General features: G+C 34.8%; 5 protein-coding genes across 5 annotated transcripts; 2 read left to right on the top strand and 3 right to left on the bottom strand. All coding sequences in view use genetic code 12, as the record gives it.

Annotated features, from left to right (window-relative positions):
- Positions 1–373: 373 nt before the first annotated feature.
- On the top strand, positions 374–3,957 carry BMS1 (GTPase). The gene has a single exon (XM_064882041.1). The coding sequence runs from the start codon at positions 394–396 to the stop codon at positions 3,910–3,912; it is 3,519 nt and encodes a 1,172-aa protein (XP_064737967.1). The 5' UTR covers positions 374–393; the 3' UTR covers positions 3,913–3,957.
- RJT21DRAFT_140602 (uncharacterized protein) lies at positions 3,958–7,610 on the bottom strand. Its single transcript, XM_064883378.1, has one exon. It carries the CDS (start codon positions 7,503–7,505, stop codon positions 3,963–3,965), a length of 3,543 nt encoding a protein of 1,180 aa, XP_064737966.1. The 5' UTR covers positions 7,506–7,610; the 3' UTR covers positions 3,958–3,962.
- A 183-nt stretch (positions 7,611–7,793) lies between these two features.
- RJT21DRAFT_121266 (uncharacterized protein) lies at positions 7,794–9,101 on the bottom strand. Its single transcript, XM_064882040.1, has one exon. It carries the CDS (start codon positions 9,067–9,069, stop codon positions 7,999–8,001), a length of 1,071 nt encoding a protein of 356 aa, XP_064737965.1. The 5' UTR covers positions 9,070–9,101; the 3' UTR covers positions 7,794–7,998.
- On the top strand, positions 9,102–11,360 carry RJT21DRAFT_121265 (uncharacterized protein). The gene has a single exon (XM_064882039.1). It carries the CDS (start codon positions 9,220–9,222, stop codon positions 11,317–11,319), a length of 2,100 nt encoding a protein of 699 aa, XP_064737964.1. The 5' UTR covers positions 9,102–9,219; the 3' UTR covers positions 11,320–11,360.
- On the bottom strand, positions 11,333–12,520 carry RJT21DRAFT_43499 (uncharacterized protein). Its single transcript, XM_064884545.1, has one exon. It carries the CDS (start codon positions 12,298–12,300, stop codon positions 11,347–11,349), a length of 954 nt encoding a protein of 317 aa, XP_064737963.1. The 5' UTR covers positions 12,301–12,520; the 3' UTR covers positions 11,333–11,346.
- Positions 12,521–13,361: the final 841 nt, after the last annotated feature.

The raw sequence follows: 13,361 nt of genomic DNA, 5'->3' as shown, positions 1-13,361 counted from the left end.
TCAGCTTCAACTGGTTGTTCCATATTCTTCTTTGATTTTGATATAGAATTTTGGTAAAGGGTTATAGTTTTGGCTGGGTTTTATAAGTGGCCAAGGACGAAGGATACGCCTTCTAACTCTCAGACGAGGAATGTATTTGGAAGTACTGGAAACTATTCTTATATGTTTAAATGATGGTGATAGGTATTTGTATTAATATATTAATTCACAGTTTTTTGAGCTTACCCATTTTTTTGCAGCTATGAAGCATATTGGTGCATAAGCGAGCCGCACATACATCTTCACTCGTGATCAAGCACATGACCCGCTAAATAAATTTTACGATGAGCAGAGATAAATTGAAAAACCTGAAAACTATATACTTAATAAGAGAAAGAAACATCAGTAACAGCAATGGAATCACAGCAGTCCAACAAGCCGCATAGGGGCGGGACGGCCAAGACCACTGCTAAGAAGAAGTTACATCAGAATGGTCAAAATAAGAAGGCATTTGCCGTGAATGCACCTCGAAAGTTGGAAAGAATGGCCAGAAGATCTCATGATGTTAATGAAAAGAAGTTGCATGTACCCATGGTGGATAGAACCCCTGATGACGATCCTCCTCCAGTGATTGTGGCTGTAGTGGGACCACCAGGTACGGGGAAAACCACTCTTATTAAGTCATTAGTTAGAAGATTAACTAAAACTACTTTAACAGAAATTAAAGGACCTATTACAGTAGTTAGTGGGAAACGTAGAAGATTAACATTTCTTGAAGTTAGTAATGATTTAAATTCCATGATTGATGCAGCCAAAATAGCTGATTTGGTACTTATGCTTGTGGATGGAAATTATGGACTTGAAATGGAAACTATGGAATTCTTAAATATTGCTCAACATCATGGGATGCCGAGAGTTTTAGGAGTTGCCACCCATTTAGATTTATTTAAATCTCAATCTACATTAAGAACATCTAAGAAACGTTTGAAACATCGGTTCTGGACTGAAGTTTATCAAGGTGCTAAATTATTTTATTTATCAGGAGTTATTAATGGAAGATATCCTGATCGTGAGATCTTAAATTTAACAAGATTTATTTCAGTTATGAAGTTTAGACCATTAAAGTGGAGAAATGAACATCCTTATTTATTAGCTGATAGAATTACTGATTTAACTCATCCTCAACAAGTAGCAGATGATCCAAAATGTGACAGAAAAGTAGCTATTTATGGTTATTTACATGGTGTACCATTACCATCTCAAGATGCCACCATTCATATTGCTGGAGTTGGTGATTATACTGTACATTCAATAGAAAAACTTCCTGATCCATGTCCTACACCATATTTTGAACAAAGATTAGATGATTTAGAAAGAGAACGAGCCAAAGCTGCAGCAGCTGAAGGTCAAGAAGTTGCTAAAACCACCAGAAGACGTAAGAGATTAGAAGATAAACAAAAGATTATCTATGCCCCCATGTCGGATGTTGGAGGAGTCCTTGTAGATCGAGATGCTGTCTATATTGATGTAGGAGCTAAAGAGTCGTTCAATAAAGATACTGAAGAAGAACTTGGAGAAGGAGAGAAATTCGTGACGGACCTTCAAGATGTCCAGAAGACAATGCAAGAAAGACTTGAAGAGGGTCCTGGTTTGCAGTTATTCTCCAGTTCATCTGCTCTCAATAGAATTGGCGAAGAAGAAGAAGAAGAAGAAGACGACGACGACGAAGATGAAGAAGAGGACTACGATGAGGACGATCAAGTGGTGGTTGATTCCGGAAGAAAAGCCCTCAGAAGACCCAACGTCTATGGCAAAAGCATTGCCGAGGATGATGAGTTTGATAACGAAGTGTCGGACGACGACGAAGACCACTACGACTCTGATGAACCAAAATTGGTTGATATTGATTTCTCCAACGATAACTATGCCAATGATAAGTTGGAGTATGTAGAAGACTCGTCCTTAGAATCAGATGAAGAGCCTGCCAGTGTGGCTGCTCGTTTACAGGGCAGTGTACGTAGACGATGGGATATCAATAAGTTATTATACTTGAGCAATATCGATCCAGCAGAAGTAATTAAGAGATGGAAGGGTCAAGAAGAAGATGATGAAGAAGAGGAAGAAGATATTGAACAAGAAGAAGATTTCTTTACCAAGAAGAGTTCAGCCGAAGTGTCTGAAGATCTCGATCAATTCCAGCCTACTTATCCATCTATAGATATCTTAAGAAAGAAGTATGAAGATAGTGATGAAGAGTATGAGAATGGATATAAGTTCTTAAAGGACAGATTCCTTGTGGCACCAAAGATGAGTGAAGAGAATGGAGACGAAAAGGAGGGAGATGAGGAAGAAGTGTATGGAGACTTTGAGGATTTAGAGGGAGAAGGAGAAGACGGAGAAGAAGGCGGAGAAGAAGAAGAAGAAGAAGACGAGGATGACTTTGCCGACTTTGATGCCGAAGAACAAAAGGAGGAAGAAGAAGAAGAGGAAGTGGACGACGAGAATCTCACTACTGAACAAAAGAGACAGCTCAATGCCGAGAAGAAAGCTAAATTAAAGATGCAATTTGAAGAAGAAGAGGATCGGGAGTTTGGAGCCGACGATCCGGAAGAAGAAGCCGAGACATGGTATGAATTTCAAAAGAATAAGATGGCTAAACAATTAGAAATTAATAAGGCCGAATATGAAGAGATGGATCCGGAACAAAGAATCAGTATCGAGGGATACCGGGCCGGATCTTATGTTAAGATTGTATTTGAATCACTTCCTTGTGAATTTGTTAATAATTTACGTCCGGAATTCCCTATAGTATTAGGAGGATTACTTGCGACCGAATCGAGATTCGGAATCATGAATGTCCGGATTAGAAGACACAGATGGCATAAAAAGATTTTAAAATCTCAAGATCCTCTTATTCTTTCCTTAGGGTGGAGAAGATTTCAAACCTTACCAATCTATACTACATCTGATTCTAGAACTAGAAATAGAATGTTAAAGTATACTCCCGAACATGCGTATTGTTTTGCCTCATTCTATGGACCTTTAGTGGCTCCAAACACGACCTTTGTCGGATTTAATATTATCGATAAATCATCAACCACCGGATCTTTTAGAGTGGCTGCAACAGGAATAGTTGAAGATTTAAATTCATCAGTTGAAATCGTTAAGAAATTAAAATTGGTAGGACATCCATATAAAATCTTTAGAAATACTGCCTTTATTAAGGATATGTTTTCTAATGCATTAGAAGTAGCTAAATTCGAAGGAGCCTCTATAAGAACCGTTTCGGGAATTCGAGGAGAAATTAAACGAGCACTTTCTAAACCGGATGGCCATTTCCGAGCAACTTTTGAAGATAAAGTATTAATGTCAGATACAATCTTTTTAAAGACATGGTATCCTGTACCAGTTAAAAAATTTTATAATCCAGTAACTTCTCATTTATTACGTGATCATGATGAATGGAAAGGTATGAGATTAACTGGACAAGTTCGAGCCGAAAATAATATTGCTACACCATTAAATTCTGATAGTGCTTATAAAAAGATTGAAAGAACTGAAAGAAGATTTAATGCACTTAAAGTTCCAAAATCTATAAAGGCTTCTTTACCATTTAAATCTCAAATTCATACTATGAAACCTCAAAAGAAATCAACTTATATGGCTAAACGTGCTGTAGTGGTTGGTGGTGATGAAAAGAAAGCTAGAGATTTAATGCAAAAGATTGCTACTGTTCGAAAGGAAAAGGAAGCTAAACGGAAATCTAAAAAGAGTGATAAATTTAAAGAAAGACTAAAGACAATTGCTAAGAAGGAAGAATTCCGAAAGGAGAAGGAAAGAGAACGAAAGAAGGAATACTTCCAGAAAGAAGGAAAGAAACGGCCTTTAGCTGCAAGTAGTTCCAATGCATTTGGAAAGAGACAGCGTACATAGACATACATAGACTTAAAATATATATTAGCTAATTTACTAATTTACTAAACCTATAAGTGATATTCGACTAATCGCAGATCAGCCGTCAATAAGTCATCATCGGCCCAAACTATCCGCATAACATCATGGAATTCTCGTGCATAGTATATTTGAATTCCGAATTTCCGCAAGTAGAACTTTTCCACTTGATCCATCTTAAATTCGACTTCTTCATTGTCTCGAAGTAATTCAGTTAATACTCCAGTTCCGATAGGTTCACCGGCTTCTTCAATGCTTCGACCATACTCTTCAATAAGATCTTTCCGATTCTCCCGAGGAATGATCATTCGCTTAATATGACCATTTAAATGAGCTCCCATTAATTTTTCTTTAACTCCTCCAATTGGTAATACTAAACCTCTTAAAGTAATTTCTCCTGTCATTGCGATATCCGAGGGCACGGCCCGGTCCAACACCACCGATAAAAACAGAAGTGCCATAGTAATTCCGGCCAGGGGTCCATCCTTAGAAATTGATCCCATAGGTACATGCATATGAATATCTAAATTATTGAATTTATCAATTAAATATTCATCTGATTGATCTTTAATATTGAATAAATTTTTATATATCAACAGCTTAATAAATGTTAATCCAATCTTACCACTTTCCATTAATACATCTCCTAATCGACCAGTCATATTTAATGAACACCCGGAATTGGAGTTACCTCCATTACGATTACCAATCCGTTTATCAAATCCAATACTTTCAAATACAAGTACTGAACCTGATCCATCAGAATTATAAGATAATCCATTAACGATTCCAACTCGCGATCCATTGTACCCCGGGTCGGAACTGGCGCCGCCCCCGGAACTATAAGGAATTCCTAAATAAATTGGTAAATCATTTTCATCAATAGTTCCATTATAATTCTTATGAGAATTCGAAAGATTTTCACAATATTCTACTGCCTTAAACCGACAGATAGTACCTAATTTCCGTTCGAAATTCCGAACTCCAGCTTCTCTTGTATAGTCTACAATAATCTTTTTCATTACCAGTTCCGGGATTTTAACATTCCCCATATCAATTCCATTCCGTTTAATTTGTCGAGGTAAAAGATACTTTTTACCAATAATTAACTTTTCATTATAATCATAGGCTCCTACTTGAATCATTTCAAGTCGATCTAATAATGGTCGAGTCATATTATGCGGTTCATTGGCTGTACAAATAAAGATAACTTGAGATAAGTCGACGGGGAATCCTAAATAATGGTCAATAAATGTATTGTTCTGTTCTGGATCAAGCACTTCTAATAAAGCTGCTGATGGATCTCCATTAAATTTATTAACTCCATTATTACCCCCAATAACTTTATCAATTTCATCTAATAAAATGACGGGATTCATGGACCGAGATTTTCGTAACGCTTGAATAATAAGTCCGGGCATAGCACCAACATAAGTTCTTCTATGACCTCGAATCTCACTTTCATCCTTAATACCTCCGAGAGAAATCCGTTGAAAGTTCCGACCTAATGCGGTAGCAATAGATTTAGCAAGGGAAGTTTTACCAGTTCCAGGAGGTCCTGCTAACATAATAATTGGTGATTTATTAGTTTTACTAATACTAAGTGATTCAGCCGTAGGAATGTCACGATTAGTTTTAGTTATAGAAGTCTTATTTTTATTCTGTGCTTGTTGATGAGCTACTGATGTCTCATCATTATTGGCAATAACTATAGACCCCGAACCAGACCCAGAAGTAGAAGTAGAAGTAGAACTGGATCCTGAACCATTTGAGTCGGCAACTACAGCATCTGATAATGAAGACTCCTGATCAACAGAGGTCTTATCAGCATTCATACCTAATAACTTTAATACAACAAGATACTGAATCAACCGTTTCTTAACATGTTCAAGTCCATAATGATCATCATCCAATTGTTTCTTAGCAAATACCAAATCAATCTCCTTATTGGTTTTAAATCGAGTCACATACCGATCCCAAGGAATATCCATAACAATCTCAAGATAGTTCCGGATGACATGGAAGTCGGAATTGCCTCCACCTCCCGGTCCATTACTTGCCGATTTGATTCGTTTAAAGTCTTTAACAATTAATCGTTTAGAATCCGAGCTTAATGAACTAATGGTAGGAAGTTTATTCTTAATGAAATTAGTAATGGCTCGTAATTCATCATCATCTTCTTCATCTTCTTCATCTTCATCCATTACTTCTTCAACATCACCAGCTGATTTAGTACCTACACGACGAGGTTTAGGAGTTGAAGAAGATGAAGAACCCGAACCCGATCCTCCATTGGTTGACCCAGAAGACAGCAGTTGACGATTAGTACTATTACCCAATTTATTCTTGTTGGTCATACCTTCTAAAAGAAGTCGAATAGATTTCAACTGATTAGCCACCACATTAGCCTTTTGAATATTGGTGGCTTCATTATAAAACCAATGACTAATAAACTTATTATTCTCATGTAAATGATCAAAAGTATCAATCAATAAATGAATCATATCTTTAATACATCCATTACGATCTTCAACATTAAGTTTACTCAATAATCGTAATTTAAGATTATTAGGAAATGGAAGTATACCTCCTGTAAGATCAATTAATCTTAAATATGTTTTAGTATCAACCTTATTATTATCATCTCCAAATTGACTATAGAGTCTTTGTAAACTAACAAACGCCTTTGAAAAGTCTTTAGATCCCGATAATTGTAAGTAAAGAGCAGTAGCCAAAGGATTAAGTATTAATAAATCACTATCATCATGAGCTGGAGTCGTTGGATTAGGAGTTGAAGACTGATTTTGAGATTTAGAACTCTTCTTATTAACTAATGATAAACCAGAATTCTTTCCATTAGCAGCATGACGACTCAAAGCTTGACGGTATTGAATAAGAAATCGATCAATGGCTTTAAATAGTGTCGTACTAGATTGTTTTAATTGTTTAAATTTCTCTTTAACATCATAAAGATCGGGATTCCAATCCACTTCTACCAACTGTTCATTAGGTTGAGCCTTCTTCTTATCACCTACTTTTAATCCCCGAGCCAAAGCTTGAAATGTTAATTTGATATTGGTGGTATCATCAATAATTCCTACAATCCGAACCACCGTTACAACTCGGCCATCAACTGGTTTTACATCTTTAGGTTCTTTAATCTTATCCAAATTAGGTTTAATGGCTAAGGTAAGCCAATCAAAGTCTGTATGAGGATCTACCTCATACAGTGGATCTGCAGCACTAGCACCAGCACTTTTCAGTTGAGTTTCTAATCGAAACACTTGTCTAATACCTTCTACTGCATCATGAGTAATGACTCGAGGACTAGTGAATTCACTAACTTCTTCTCCATTCCCATTCCCATTCTTATCAAGATTGGAAAAGTCATATTCATTAAGTAAATTGTTAATAATGGATATATTAGATACTTGATGATGGAATCGATATAAAAGTGCAGCCGCTTTGAATCGAGAGAAAGTAACATTATAGATGATACCCGGTAATAACACAAGATTGGAATCGAGTTTGTAGGTGGGAAGAACCACCTGAGATTTACGAGATTTTCTTACCATACTATTGGGAGATAAACTTAAAACTTATCAATAGTTAAGGTAATAGTTGTAGTAGTAAAATTAGTATTAGTTATAGTAGTAAATATAGTGGTAAGTGTAGTAAAGTTAGAGTGTGGTAGTGGTCAGTCGGTGAAATTTCGCAGGGTGGGGATACCCGAAACGGAAGAATATACCGAGGAAAGCTGGGGTATGGAAATATCCAGTGAGTATTACAGTTGCGGATTAGTAGAGTAGTAGTATAGTACAGAGTAGTACTGTACACTGTATACTAATTAGTACACTGTATACTAACTACTCTGTATACTGTATACTGTACACTGTACACTGTACATTACTCTCTACACTACACTACACTACTCTCTACACTACTCTGCACACTACACTAAACTATACAGTATTATACCATACTATATTCTATATCGATAAGCATATACATACTTACAGTATTCTCCTATATACATACTTACAGTATTCTATTTACACTACTACTCTACTACAATACATCCTTTAAACTAACTTGTCCGGATCCTCTCGCAAGTGGTTGAGGTTGACTATCACTCTTCTTCCACCCAATCATAAAGATAATATTAAACGTCACCGGTAATGTAGTAACCCCCTTATCATCAGTCTCTCCATGTAAACTCTTATATATTTCATTAGCTGCTAATAATACATCTCGTGGTAAAGTATTAGCTCGTGAAAGTACGGCATTTTGCTCTCCCATAGCTTGTAAATCTTCACATACTGAAACTATATCAGGAAATCCTCCTACTACTACATCTTCTGCATCAATAGTTAACATACTAAATCCGGCTCGATTTAATAAGGTTCCTATATCATTAACATTAACTAATGGAGATACTCGAGGTGAAATTCCACCTTTCCTTTCCATTTCAGCCAATTGTAATGAAGTTCTTAATTCATATAATGTATCTCCTCCAAATAATGTACCCATAAATAACCCATCTGGTTTTAAAATTCGATTAATATTGGCAAGTGTACCAGGTAAATCATTAATCCAATGTAAGGAAAGATTAGATATTACAGCATCATATTGATCAGATTGTTCAAGGCATGTATGATTAAAACTTTCTTCATCTCCAACACATCTTATTACTTCCCCCTTAAATTGTTTATTAAATGGTTCATCTATATCACGATAAAGTAATTCTTTAGATGAATCTAACATATATAATTGCTTTATTTTATCCTGAATTACTAACTTATCATTATTAAGTTGTTTAGTAATTTCTGTCTCAGCATAATCTGCTCCCACCGGTATTTCAGTCTTAATAGTAAGATTCTTAAGTAAATTCCCCAGATGACTACCGAAATCAAGTACTTTAGTAAAATCTCTAGTAATGAAGGCTAATCTTTCTATGGTCTTAAGCGCAACTTCATCTCGTAAGTATTCCTTCTTTCGAGATAATTGGGGGTTAAGTTGAGCAATTCTCGATCTTTGAACTAATTTAGCTCTACGATCAAATACATTGAATTGCAGTTGTCTTGCTTGAGATTCGGCAGACGTAGCAAGACATCTTCGAGCTCCATACAATCTATACATTTGTTGTCTACTGTCAATAATTAGTGATTGCTTGCTTTGCTTGCTTAGGCGGCCGGGAATTTTTCACTTCTTACCTACTGAAAATTGCGATATCAGCGATGCCATAAACTCCATACAATTTTCATAAACTCTCCTAATGTTACACTAATAATGATACCGAGGACTCGACTACTATCATTACGGTTATGTCACCACCGTATAAATGGAATCCGACCACTTTCAACTTCATACCCTGACGAAATCAATCGTAAATCGCTTATAAGTACCCTAAGCACCACCAGCAAAGATCGAATCTCCAAACAAGATTTCCCCATATTACACAATTCTGAGTCAAGAGATGGATTTTTACGATATTTAGTGGATTTCAACTATGACATACTCGCTTGGAAGTACTGTGAACTCCTCAAGTATCATAAATTCCCATTAACTAACACTACATATATATTATTGATGCGATTATTAACTTCTTCATCTGATCATCAAAGTATAACTAATGCCATATATATTTATTTAGAAGCCATGAGTCACTATAAACTCGATTCTCATAATTTGGTCCAACCGTTAACTTCTACTGAAAAATATTTATTAACTAGAGATTTACTTAAAGTACTTTCGAAATCCAATGACTTCACCACCGTCTATATATTAAATACTATTTGGAAGATATTCCTTAGAGAGGTTAGTAAAAAAGATGATTTAAAAGTGTTATACCATGCCACATACCTTGGGATTATGTTAAACAGTGGTCAGAACGAGTTAGCAGTGAAATACTTCGAAGATTTATTACTTAATGAACCAGATATAAATACTAATGTATTACCTATCTCGACAATACTAGACAAACTTATCCAAGATAAGGATTCTGATACTCTTGTAACAATAATTAGAATGCTCATAGATCATAATATTATCGTTGAAGATATTCAATGGATACAGATTCTAGAACAAGCAGTCAATGCTAATGACTATGAATTGGTCTTGTTAGTCTACGATAGTTTTGTTATGAGAGGGTTTAAGGATTCCAAGATTTCCATAGAAGATGCCATATTCCAAGACTTGAAGTCTAAAGATAGTGGGCTCAATAAGATCAATGATCAATTGATTCATCAAATGTTACATACATTAAGTTCTAATGGAGATGTTCAACTGACTCTAAGTTTAATAGAATCTCATTATCTTCATAAGACTGCCAAGGGAGAACGAGCATTAAGTAAAGATTTATGTCTCATTATAATCGATTCCTATTGTAATTATGATGATAATGATAATGAAATTGATTTAGATATTGAAGATAATAATGTAAAGCAAGTACTTAATGTATTAAATGGATTAGTTGAGAAACTTCAAAAGGATTCAACAAATGAGGCATTAACTTATCGCGATATTTGTTCATCATTATCCATTCGATTTTGGAAGTATTATACCTATGATGAACATATTAATAAGGCTAGTATTAAACGACAAGAGATTGAAGAATCAATAAGGAATTCGGAATATGGTCAACTGTATATCCCCAGAAAGGTATCCAATGAAAATATCTCAAGATCAAAGTATGGAAATATGCTCTCAAACATGAGTATTCTTAATAATTTCATTCATATTCATATCAATTATATGGTATCTCAACCGGAATTTAATAAACAAACTATTACATTATTCATTAATTGTTTATTGGAACATATAAATATTTATCAAAATTTCACAGCCATTACAAAAGTATTACAAACATTATATCATCTCAATTCCAATTACATTGTGGAATGGTTAGATAATGACCTGTTTGAAATAATTCTAAATTCCTTAGCTGAATGTTCGGCTGGGAAACAATGTTCGGTTGTTTTATTCAATTATTTTAAGAACAATAACATTCCCCTTCACCATCACCATTATGCGGCATTGATCTCGGCCAATCTTCGAGGCAATGTCCATAATGGACTCCAATATTTCTTGTATCACTATTTGAAAGATTATGGAATACATACCAATATGTTGAAATCAGTAGAACTGATTAAAGAAGAGATCATAGCTAATTCCGCTACTGCTAAATTATTGAATTACATTGAATCAAACCCTCGGACTGTCCCTCTGGTCGAAGAGTTAGATGATTTCTGGATTAACAATAACTTATGTCTTGATCCTACTCGGATCGGGAAGGAAGAGGAAGAGAATATTAAGCTAAAGAATAGAAAGTACTATAGAGACTTTGATGTTAGAGATTCAGAGGTTCTAGTTAATGTTCTTAACCGATAGATCATATATATTTTAATGTACATAGATTTAACCATCTACAGCAGCTCGTAACTCATCAGCATTAATATCAATTCTAGTAGCTCTCAGTTTCATTAAAGTTGTAGAATCCCATTTAGCCTTTAACCCTTCAAGAATACTAGCTTCATCATCAACATCTACAAGGAAATCAGGGTATCTCTTTTTAGTACTAGCATCTAATACAGAATCATTAGCAAATGTATTTGAAAATAATGAAGAAAATGATCCATTAAGTGTCGAACCAAGCAAGGTAGAATCAATAGCCATTCTTAAAATATTATCAGCATGACATGCCAAATGATCATAGTCAGAATCATTAGCTGTAGGTTGATGTTTAGGCTTTGAAGATTGTAATGAAGTTGGATTATCGGTTTTATTTACCACTAATGCCTTGTCAAACTTTAAAAGCTTCTTGTTGGATCTCTGGTTATTAAGTTGAACTTCTTTTAATACGGATACAGGGGTGGAGGTTTGTTTAGAAGGTCCCGAAGGTGAAAAGTATATAGTCTTATTGGGGATTGGGGTATTATGGACTGAAGAAGGGTGCAGTACTGTAGGACTACTACTATTTTCCTTTTCATTTTTGTCTTGGTTTCTGACTCTTTTAACTCCTCGTTCCTTCTTGGTGGTGGTAGTACTTATTGTACTATGGCCTATTTTGACTTGTTTGGTAGATTTCTTAGTGATTTTAGTTGGATACGCAAGCTTATAGTTATTAACTATAGCTGCTTGTTCAAATAACAAATCCAGTAAAGGGTCATGAATTGATTTAGAACTATTGCCACTAGTTACTAATGGTTTATCAAGCACAATTGGAGCTCTTTCCTTAGGTATATCATCCATCTTTAAATACTTCTGTAAAAGTACATCTCGGGGTATTAATAAATGACTGCTTGATACTTCATATTTACTAGGGTACCAATATTCAAGACTGGTTTGAGGGTGGATATTATAATTAGACATTGCAGTTGGGCCTTAACTAGAGGTGGTTCCACTATAAAAATTTAGATAATACTCTATATATATAGTAATAGATAAAGGTTCATCGGAATTGAATTGGCTTTGTTTATTGTTGTTCCCGATTAGGAAATGTAATTAGATATTTTTGCGGCAATGGGGGATATGTATTACAAACTAATGGGTCATGTTTCTCACAAGTGTGGAGAGCATTCATATGTATATAAAATAAATAAAGTTATATAGTTAGTGCGTTAGTATAGTATATTGGTTAATGGGATATTGTAGTGAATGGTGGTGGACTTGTACAGTACAGTATAGTGTATCTATCATTACTCTGCTACGATACCTGTTAATATGATAATGCCGCCTATGTTAAGTTTCAGATAGTAGTCCATGTTCTACTAAGTTTAACTTCTACCAAGTTTATTTTTCCATTAGATGTACTTGGTGTACTGTGGTGCTAAATATACTATTAAGAGTCTTGTAAGTGTACTAAGTATAGTATTATGTGTATACTTAAAGTAATGTCGCATTATGTAATGTCGTCTCCCCACGACATCATGTTATCATTTGCGCGACTATGATTGGCTCAAACTTCATATGGTTCAATTACTGTAGAATGAAATATATTTCTACTATATATACTATTATACTATTATACAAGATATGGGACAGTCTAACTCTTACTGGAGAATCAGTATACTGGCCGGTCGTAAAAAGTTCGTTACTAAAATGAATATATTGATGATGTTCAGAAAACAATAACTGTAGATCTGGAGATGATCCCATAGGACTTAAAAAGTCTGTATTTCTGATAACCATCTATGCTAGTTGTTGGATGAATAATTAATTAATAAATGTAATGCTTGGGAATTTAGTATCTTTTAAATACTAACGTATAATTTTTTTTGAAATAAAAGTATCTGACTCAATTTGACTATTCATATGGATTTTGCAGATACTAGTATTCATAAGTTAAAATACATATTTCATAATATTGAATGAAAATGTCACTGAATACCATATGAATACAATTGTAGGTAATTGTTATGGTGTATACTGTA

The sequence above is a fragment of the Scheffersomyces amazonensis genome (assembly GCF_036850825.1).
Source record: "Scheffersomyces amazonensis strain UFMG-HMD-26.3 chromosome Unknown RJT21scaffold_4, whole genome shotgun sequence".
In the NCBI taxonomy this organism is placed as follows: Eukaryota; Fungi; Ascomycota; class Pichiomycetes; order Serinales; family Debaryomycetaceae; genus Scheffersomyces; species Scheffersomyces amazonensis.
Note: the sequence above shows the minus strand (reverse complement) of the source record. Positions and strands in the feature narration are given on the sequence as shown.